We start from the raw sequence: 10457 nt of genomic DNA, 5'->3' as shown, positions 1-10457 counted from the left end.
AAAAAAAATGGAAATAATAATACCTACTTCACAAGGGTTGAGTGAGGCTTAAATGAAGATGTTTTATGAGCTATAGAGAGCCACACGTATGAAAAGAGATATTAAATGGACTTTTCAAGCCACTGTAGCTAAAGCTATTGCTAGTATAATGTTGTGTTCATAAGAAACAATCATCTTGGTTGACATGGTGTTCTGTTGTATTTCCCAATCAGAGAGGACCAGGTAAATTTCCGTGGATTCATGAGAACTTTGGCTCATTTCCGACCTATTGAGGATAATGAAAAGAGCAAAGATGTAAACGGACCAGAACCACTCAACAGCCGAAGCAACAAACTTCACTGTAAGGACTTAAAATATTTGGTTTTCATTTTTTACAGATCATTTATTTACTCAATTCATTGGACAAATAGTTACATTATTATAGCAGCTGAGATCAGACTCTAGAACTAACCAGGCTGGGTTTGAAGTTCAGTTCCACCATTTTTGACCATGTGACTTTGGATAAGTAAGTTAAAAATCTTTGGTTTTCAATTTCCTTTTCTGTAAAGTGGTATCCTAAGGGGTCCCACAGCAGATATGTGTAGTGATTCAACTGGTGTTTATCACCATTTTAGCTGCTAAGTTATCCTTATATTCACAGAATATCTACTGTGTGCTAGGCACCGTGATAAGTGCTACAGTGACAACAGTGAAAAAGTCCCTATTCTGTTCCCCACACCCCCTACCCCCAACTCCCTGCAATCAGCCCTTGTAAAAATAATGGGTCTTCAGCCCATCATAGGATTTGATAGATAGTAGATATGGCTTTAGTAGGGTTAGACCAAATGGGCTAGTATATGATTTCATTTTTATCCCCATGCTTCTTGCCTACTTTTCTTGCATACTTGTTAGCTTTTCCTCTGCCCTTGTTGGTACATATATGATATTGGCCAATCTCTTACAACACTTTCTTCAAGTTGAAATAAAAATTGAAATTGTAGTGGCTTTGCCAGTAAGGGACAGTGTTGCTGGAAACAAGTATGGGCCTACATGACATTTGTCAGAGCAAGTATGAGTATCTTAAATGAGCTGAGAGAATACTTTGCATAAATACTTGTATGAAAGTGCACTATTCCTTTTGACAGAGAAACTGACTTTCATGGAGGTACGGGTTGCCTTCATTTATCTATAGAAAAACTTCATAATGCACTACAACAGGAAAATCTTGTTATTGTTGGGTAAAGTTCCAAATTCAAGCTCAAAGATGAAAAGTTTGAGGGATCCAAAAGGGATCAAACAACTGATGAAGGGCCTCCCCAGTGGCCTAGGGGTTAAGTCTCCATGCTACCGCTGCTACAGCGTGAGTTCTATCCCCAGCCAGGGAGCTAACCCCTCATATAGTGCAGCATACTTCTCCTATCTTGCCTGCTGCTCTCCTCAGCTGTATTTTCAGTAAGTCCACCTGTTCTGCTCCCCCCTCTTGTCTCTGGTAAATCTTCTCACCAACACACCCTTGTACCTCTAGCCTATACCCCAGTTCACCTATGTGAAAAGAAGAATCAAATTAAAAAAATACATTTCATTGAGAAAGATTTTTTAGATGATTACTGTCTCTTAAAGTAAAACCAACTAGAAAAAAAAGTTTTTATGTTGAAACAAATGAAGATAAAGTATAGAATATAATTAGCTAAAGTTACGTATATTTCAAAGATTTTCATCAAATTGAAGTAACTTTTTACTTGTGGCCTTGGGTTACCTCCCCAAATTTCCATGCTATAAGAGTATGAATTTACTCTTCTCTTGATGGTTAAGGTAAGGAGTTTGGGAAGCACTGAAATATGTTATTATGTAGATAGGGAAGATTTTTGAACCAAAATACTGAATATTGCTCTTTTTATTTTAACCATAATATCACATACCTGAATCACAAACAGAAAGCTTTGATCCTAAGCTGAATATAAAATAAAACAGAACTCTAGTGAATCATTCTTAAATTTACTGGATATTCTACATTTATTAGTGAATTCCAATTTCTACTTTAAAGTTTGAGACAAAGTTTGTGTGTTACATTTTAAGACTTTTAACAGATATTTAGTACATTTCTGCCTGACTCTGACATCAGTGTAGTAGGATACTTTCTTATTCCTTATTGTCAGAGTTGTTGAAAACGGCAGCTACAACATTGAACCATAGTAAACAACAGATAATTAAACATTGTATTTTACCTTAAGATACATAAAAACACATTCACCATCCAGTCTTTTGATACAGGATCAATACAACCAGGATGCTGGTGGGAGTTGTGTGACTTTTTTTATAGAGCACATCTATAGAGCAGGCTTGGCAGAGCCTGCACATTTCTGTAATATACAGTCTAAGGTTTCCGTTGTAGTTGCTGTTCTTTTGTTTTAAAGATTTTTTTATGTATACAGAACTGAGGTGGCGAGAGTATTCACCAGAGGCAGATACGGGGAACAGAACAGGCAGATCAACAAAGTACACTGCTGAGGGGAGCAGCGGGCAGGTCAGGAGAGGTCTGCCACATCATGTGGATCACCTTTCTGGCCAGGTCTGCGTGAGCTTCACAGTGCTGTGCTTTTTTTTTTTTTTTTTTTTAAAGATTTATTTATTTGTACATACAGAACTGGGGTACAGGCCAGAGGCTCAGGGGCGGTGAGAGGCTTCACCAGAGACAGAGCGGGGAGCAGAACAGGCAGATTGACGAAGTACACTGCTGAGGGGAGCAGCGGGCGGGTCAGGAGAGGTCTGCCTCGCCATGTGGTCTCCTCCGGGGCAGGCGGGATTTGAACTCATGCGGAAGTGGCTTTAGCTTCTCAGTGCAGTGCTTTAACCCGCTGCGCCACCAGGGAGGGCCCACAGTGCTGTGCTTTTAACCCGTTGTCTGTTGTACCACCAGGGAAGGCCCTTGTAGTTTCTTTTAAGAAGACACTCTTAAGGCATTGTGAGATTAGAATCTTTCTAGTTAATTTCCCCCTCAATCTTTTATAATTGTCCTGCCATGCTTGCTTTAGCAAGCAATTTTTCCAGTGACTTAGAGTCTTTCAAAAACCATCAGTTTGATTTTCATAGAAAATGTAACATTCTCTTTGCATACACATTTCATTTTTTTAAATTAAATTATATAGTTTTGTTAAAATTACAAATAGTACAAGATGAGTAGCTAGGATAATTGACGCACCTAACTCTTAGGTAAGCATCTAATTCCACTGGAGTAGTCTGTTAGCTCCAAGTATATAGCAGGCAGCAGCACATTAATTGGAATGATTTGCAGAGCTAGGAGAGACATCCAAAAATACAGTGAGTTGGTTAAGGCGATGACAGAAACAGTCTATGCTTGGTTTTCTTGTCCAGGATAACAAGAGACATCAGTCATCAGAACTAACAGAAATCTGTTAATTGAATTTCCTCCACATCAATTCTGCCTTTTTTAGTCATGAACTCCCTTGACAGTTACCAAGGGATTCTATCCATATCAAAATGTGTTTGCATTCATAAAATAATAGGAGTATAAAAAATTGAAATCAACAAAATATTTAAACAACTCTGATGTAGTAATATATGTACTTTTTTATGATATATATTAAATAATGGGCTACAATAGCAAGTCTGAGAACTTTAAAAATATTTAACTTAGCACAAATGATCGGTTGGAATATTAGCAACAACTGTAATGTGAAATAAAAATTTCTGATTTCTGTTGAGTACAGTACACTGTACTCAACATTGCTATCACTGCTGTGGTTTGTTTCCAACGTTCATAAAGGAGGGAAAGGCCAATTTTCAATAGAGTTTGGGAGGAAAAGGTATACTTTTTAAAAAAGATGTATTTATTTGCACATACAAGAACTGAGGTACAGGCTAGAGGTGTAGATGTGGTGAGAGGATTCACTAGAAACATAGTGGGGAGCAGAACAGGCAAATCGACACTGCTGAGGGGTGCAGCAGGCAAGACAGGAGAGGCTTGCTGTGCCATGAGGGTCACCTCCCTGGCTGGGGATCAAACTAGAGCTGAAGTTTGTGTGGCTGACTTTGCAGTGCTGTGCTTTAACCCATTGTACCACCAGAGTGGGCTCAAGGTCTTTGTTTTCAATGAACTAATGACCTATTAAGGTTGCCCAACTATGTGGAACAAAATAAGTAAGATTTATGGTCATGACACATTCTGTGAAGAAAACAAATTAAGTGAGATAAGAAAGTGATAGGGGATGTTACTACTTCAGAAAGAATGGGCAGTGAAAGAAAACCTCTGAGGAGCTGAAATTTGAGCTAAGAGGAAGCTTACCAGATAAAGAATAGATGAGAACTCTAGGCAGAGGGAATAACTGTGTATGGGCCCTTGAGTAGAATTGAGGACTTGGTGCTATCAGAAAACAAAGCAGCATTATCTGGAAAGAAATGAGTGGTAAGTGGTGTGAAAGGATGGCAGTGAAGTGATAGCAGGTAGCTCGTACTGTGTGAAGTTTCTTCCTTGGGCTAAGTCCGTCACTCCTCATAGCCCTTTGAAGTAGATTCTGATATTTTCACTCTCCAACTCCTGGGCACCTGGGACACTGAGAGGTTAAGGAACTTGCCTCGTGTTCATGGAGCTAGGGCTTGGCAGAGCCTGCACATTTCTGGGTATCCCTGATTGCTCTGACATCAACGTGAGGGGCTTCAAGGAGGTCAGTACAACCAAAGATGCCCATTGGGAGCTATTGACATTAGATTTATTTATAACCATGGAACTGGAGATGCCAGGAGATGGAGGTTCAAGGGAAGAGAAAATCAAAAACTTTGGTGGCACAGTTGAATGATTCAAAGTTTCAAAACCATACTAAACTCAGATATTATTACAAGGCAGTCATTTCTCCAGTGTGATGTTTCTCTCCGTGCCTGTGATCCAGTGTTATCATACTAATCGCTTAGTAGCCCATCAGCAACATGACATAGATTTTCTCTTCTGAGTTCTTTTATTATATACCCTAGTTTCTAAAAGACTTAGTTGTTATCAAAGAGAGAAAAAGACTTGTTAGGGCCAGGAGACCATCCAATTCTTGTTAATTTTGTTAGAAATTTAGCTTGAATTTGCCAAAGTGGCTATTTTCCCAGAACAGTACTTTGTGGAATCAGTTATTTAGTGTAAGTATGCATGGTAGTATTGATGGGTGGGCTGAGAGGACCTAGGTTATAGAAACATTTAAAGGGTTTGGGCAATCATAAGGATATTTAGCTTTCTTTTTAATAAAAATTTTTGATTTGTCCACAGCTGAATCATATTTCACTAAAGCTAAGATGTCATAATTTTGAGATGCATTTCAATTTCTGAAATGTTATGTCATTAAAAGTTCTTCAAGTAATGGCAATTGCTCTTTAAAAAAAATTATTCCATCCAGTATCTTTTATTTATTTAACTCCTTGAAAGGAGGCTAATACTTTACTTTGCACTATTGAATTTCTACAAACTTCTTGTTTTTCCTTACCAGTTGCTTTTCGACTATATGATTTGGATAAAGATGATAAGATCTCCCGTGATGAGCTGTTACAGGTATGTGGGAGAGTTCTTATTTACACTTGCAGTGTACATAGTCCTCTTTTAGATGCAAGGTAGAACGAATCACCTGGGGGAAATTACTGTTTTTTTTTAGTGGTACTAGTTTGTTGATACTAATCATTTCATCTTTTTCTCTTTTCATAATATACTGTAATTTCATTTTTACAAATCTATTTCACAAGATTGGAGAAGCATGAAAGAGAATCAGGGAGAGGAAAGCCTGTGAACAGCTGAGCTAGAGGACTTTTCTTTCTGTGTTAAAAACTCAGCTTTTAACTGTGAAGACAGAGGGGCCTAATGTAGTGATGGGAAGTCTCACAAAAGCACCTGTCCTCCCATTTCATATTGCCTTAGTCTCATAGTTATTTGTTTTGCTTGAGGAAACAATTTTCAAGTATATTCACACCTAAAGATGTTGGAGAATTAGAGCAAGTGGTTTCTTTGTTTTATATATATATATGTGTGTGTATATATGTGTGTGTGTGTGTGTGTGTGTGTATTAAGATTTATTTATTTGTGCATACAGAACTGGGTCACAGGCCAGAGGTGCAGGGACAGTGAGAGGCCTCACCAGAGACAGAGTGCAGAGCAGAACAGGCAGATTAACGAAGTACACTGCTAAGGGGAGCAGCGGGCGGGCCAGGAGAGGTGTGCCACGCCATATGGTCACCTCTGGGGCAGGCAGGGATCGAACTCATGCTAAAGTGGCTTTAGCTTCTTAGTGCTGTGCTTTAACCCACTGTGCCACCAGGGAGGGCCTTCTTTGTTATATTTAAGACACATTTGGTGAAGCAGTGTTAAATTCTCTTTAGTTTTCACAGCCAGTTCTTTATATGTGTTAATTATTTCTCTGGCAATAGAGCTTCAGCGTGTAACCTTCCAGTAACCTTCCTTACACTTTAGAAATAGCTAGATGTTCCTAAATGCTTCATTTTAGGCAATTGGGATTTCAGAAAGTCCCTGTGGAACTGGATTAAATTTATAATGAACTAGTTTTCCTCGAGCAACAAGAAGTCTAGGGATAGATTGTCAAAATTACTAAAATAGCCAAATGATATCTAGGAACCAGGCTTCTCTATTCCAAAGCATAAATGACTTTCACTTCCTGGTACAGTGATGGCTGCTATGCCATCAGGCATTAAATCTGCCTTCTGGTCAGGAAGAATGGAGAAATACAAAATGGAAAAAACTCTTCCAAGTGATACTGTGTCTTCCTATCCAGAAAGTTGTTTCTTGCCAAGCGTTCTGCTCATATCATCATCTGGGATGACTTGGATGAGAAAATCAGGATCTCAGTTTTCTGGCTGTTATGCGTGAGGATATCAAAGGAAAAAAGGGTGGAGTGGCTTTCTTTTTCATCTAAGGAAAAAAATTCCCTAGCCATTAACCCCTGGCTCTTGGTCCTGCAGGTGCTACGCATGATGGTTGGAGTGAATATCTCTGATGAGCAGCTGGGCAGCATTGCAGACAGGACCATCCAGGAGGCTGATCAGGATGGAGATAGCGCCATATCTTTCACAGAATTTGTTAAGGTCAGTCTTTTACCTCTTGGATTGACAAAATTTAATTGTGCTACATGGGAGGAAGAGAGAAATGAACATTCAGATGAGAATTAGGACAGTTTCTACTGTTGTGACCTTTATAACTATAATTTGGTTTTTTCCCCAGGTTTTGGAGAAAGTGGACGTAGAACAGAAAATGAGCATCCGATTTCTTCACTGAAGGACTGAGACCAAACTGTTCCTTGCTTTCTAGTATTTAAGAACTGGAACTTGAGAGTCCTCCCACCCACCAACCCCACCCCCACTCCATCAGTCCCCTTCTCCCAAAGTACAATTGCTGTTGCATGACAACCCCAACTATGTTCTGTCACCGCAAACCTGCCTTTGGTGTATAAACAGGGCATTACAGAATGGTACGTCTGGTCTACTGCTGTCTGCTGTCATTCACCAGTTATCTCTGCCTGTCCTGCTGCTGGATGCCACATGTCTGTGTGGGCTGAGAAAATGAGAGAGGGAATCATGCCAAGAATCAGCCAGCAAAGCTTTCACGGGGTATAGACTGTAGCCAGGCCGCCTTCCCTCCAGCTCGGCTTCAGCATGCTCCTTCCTCCTTTATGTGTCTGTTCTTCTTTGTCATCCAACATAGCATTCACTTTCATTCTCTTTGATTTTTATTAAGCTTCAGTTTCCTCTGTTCTACTTGGCACCCTAGCTATTCCTGTTCAGTGTATTCCTGATTTGACAGCATAGCTTGGTGGTCTGACAGTTTTTATCTGTCTTTCTTCTTGAATGGATCTCTGGAGGTTGCTTCTCCGGGAGCTTTTTGGTGACCAATACTTTTCTCAGAAGAATGTGACCATCTTTTGGTCCCCTTCACTCTGCTTTGTAATCAAAGGACTGTTGGTTAGAGATGTTTGTTAAAAGGCGGTGGCCTTGAGAAGAGGTGTAGAGCTGAGTCTTAAGGTGGTTTGCCCAGGTCACTACCTCTGGCCTCTGATTCTCAACATATGTACCTACATGACAACTCTTCTTAGTACAGTGTTGACTCTTCAGAAAATAGCCATATGCCTGCAGGTTTGCTTAGTTCTGAAACACTGTTACCACCAGAATGGTGTGCTTAGGGACTTGCTCATGACTTTTTGAACAAGGAAGCTGGGCATCCTGAAAGCCTCATGTGTTCCCACCTCTGCAGCATGATTTATGCCTCAGTGTTATGTGCCCTGGAATGTTTTTTCACTTCACATGTCCAAGTAGAAAGATTAGTGTTATGGAAGTGCCTAACTTATCCAAGTCCAGGAGATTTAAAGATTGTCCTCAGTGTATTGAAGTTTTGCACAAAATTCTCTATGGATTTCATACTTGGCAAACGTTAATGCTGGAAGCCATAGTCAGCTCTTGATAGAGGTCCAAAGCATTGAATGTATTGTATTAGCGGTCTGCTTACATTGACTTACCAACTTCACTCATAGACCACTGCTTATCCCGTAGAAACAGGGGAACTGGCCTTAGTGGCACAACCTGAGATGACATCATAGGCCTTAGTATGAGCCATAGCAACTTCTCTGCCTAAGTCAGCTTTGTACAGACTCTTCAAATCAGGTTGTTTTCATTGCAATGTCTATCCTTATGAGTCTGTTAGTCCTTATATCTGCCTCTGGATGGCTTTCTCTGCCTCATTGCTTGCTTGCTTGCTTGTTTTCTTGCTTTGGAAGACTATCCACGATGTGTAGACACAATACTTTAAGAAGGGAGTTGCTGGGGAAAAGGAAAATTCCAAGCTTGGGAAGAGTGGGAAGTAGAGGAGTAACCAGGCTGGACAACTCAAGTATAAGTGGCTGACGAATTCTTGATGAAGTATCAGTCTCATTTTGTGGTAAAGTGATGTATTATAGGAATTGTATAAAAGGGGAGATTGTCTGATCTGTAAAGAGAGGTGCTTCAGAGGCTCCTTGACTTGCGTATTTAAGGTCCTAAAATTATGGCGTTTTCCTTCTTTTGGCTGTATAGCAAACTGTTTTAATCCACAGTTGTGCCTTATTGTTCCATTAAAATTGTATTTGACCCATCAATAAATATTCGTGGTTAAAATAAATAACTTGCTTGACTTTGTCCATGTGTTCTATAGGAGTTTTCTATAACTGAGCCCCCTTCATCATGTATGAAATCACAGTGTCTCCCACACAGATGTGTATGTCTGTGCTATCAAATGGGTCTCCTGTGCTGCCTGGACACAGGAGGTAGAGGCATTCATCTCAAGGCCAGCACTGCCCCTTGACTCTCTCCAGGTAGGATGTGATTTCTTTCTGTGACTCCTGACTCCTTTAATATAGAAAAGGTCTACAGGTTTGGTATCTGTCACCTATTTGTCAAGTTGTCCTTGATTTTACAGCCTTGAATGAGATATTGTACCCAGCTTTTATTACATGCCTTTTCATATCTTCTTGTTTTTTCAGTTTTCTTAACTACATTTTCATTTTTGTACAATAGTTGGTTTCTCTCTTCAGGTGTAGTCCCCATAGTTCTCCCGTCACCGTATCACCTGTATTTTTGTAAGAACCCACCACCATATGCCCTTGTGTTCTCTGCTGTGTTTGATCCCCTCCCTCCCTTTCCCTTGCTGTGTGCCTCAGATCTTTCGTCAGCTCATATCTTCTAACTTTAGTCTGTAGAGTAGGAGTAGCTTTTCTTATTTTAAGATTTATTGGCACAACAAAAGACTCAAAGCAGTAATAAATGAAAAGTCTTACAAATTCTCCCTCCACCCCTGTACCACTCCTGTATCCCCTTGACCCTTTCCCTCCCCACTCCTTAACCCTGAGCCCTCAGGATATTTATTAATGTCCCCTCCTTTGTGGAAGTGTTTTGTATTCTCAAACTGTCTGCTATGTAAATGTGTCCAGTATTTATCATTCTGACTTAACTTTGTTGCATGATATTCTCTCATATTCACTCTACTTTGTTGAAGATGGCTGCCTGTCATCCTTTCTTATGACTGTATACTACATTTTGTGTATATAAACACATCTTACTGACTTAATAGTCTTGATGGACATTCCATTCCACATTCCATTATTATTAATGCTTAAATAAAGCTGCTATAACATTGGGGAACAGAAGGAACTTTCTGTGGATCAGTCTTACATTTTAACATTTACCCTCTTCCCATTTGTCTTGTCTCAAAAGTCCATTCAAAATAACTTACATGGTGTTTCAGCTTTTCTTTAGGATTTGGAGAAATTATAAAATAGAAGTAGTGGTTATTTGGAGGAAACTATGCCATGGCCATAGGTTTATCAGTTTCTAAAGAAAAATACTATAAAATTATAAAAATAAGACATTTAAATAGTTTGCCAATTTTATTTATTATGTTCTTTTTTTATCTACCCGTGCATTGTGTATTTGAACATGGATGAAACATAACATTA

General features: G+C 39.5%; 1 protein-coding gene across 1 annotated transcript in view; it reads left to right on the top strand.

The window, feature by feature from the left end:
• Window positions 1-10135, top strand: part of CHP1 (calcineurin-like EF-hand protein 1) — a 33470-nt gene extending 23335 nt beyond the window's left edge. The window contains exons 4-7 of the mRNA XM_004687902.2: window positions 213-340; window positions 5463-5524; window positions 6940-7062; window positions 7199-10135. Coding sequence (XP_004687959.1) covers window positions 213-340; window positions 5463-5524; window positions 6940-7062; window positions 7199-7252 — 367 coding nt within the window. The 3' untranslated portion in view covers window positions 7253-10135. The remainder of the gene's footprint in view (window positions 1-212; window positions 341-5462; window positions 5525-6939; window positions 7063-7198) is intronic.
• The last annotated feature ends 322 nt before the right edge of the window (window positions 10136-10457 follow it).

This window comes from Condylura cristata, unplaced genomic scaffold, assembly GCF_000260355.1.
Source record: "Condylura cristata isolate star-nosed mole 26May11 unplaced genomic scaffold, ConCri1.0 scaffold00023, whole genome shotgun sequence".
Classification (NCBI taxonomy): Eukaryota; Metazoa; Chordata; class Mammalia; order Eulipotyphla; family Talpidae; genus Condylura; species Condylura cristata.
Note: the sequence above shows the minus strand (reverse complement) of the source record. Positions and strands in the feature narration are given on the sequence as shown.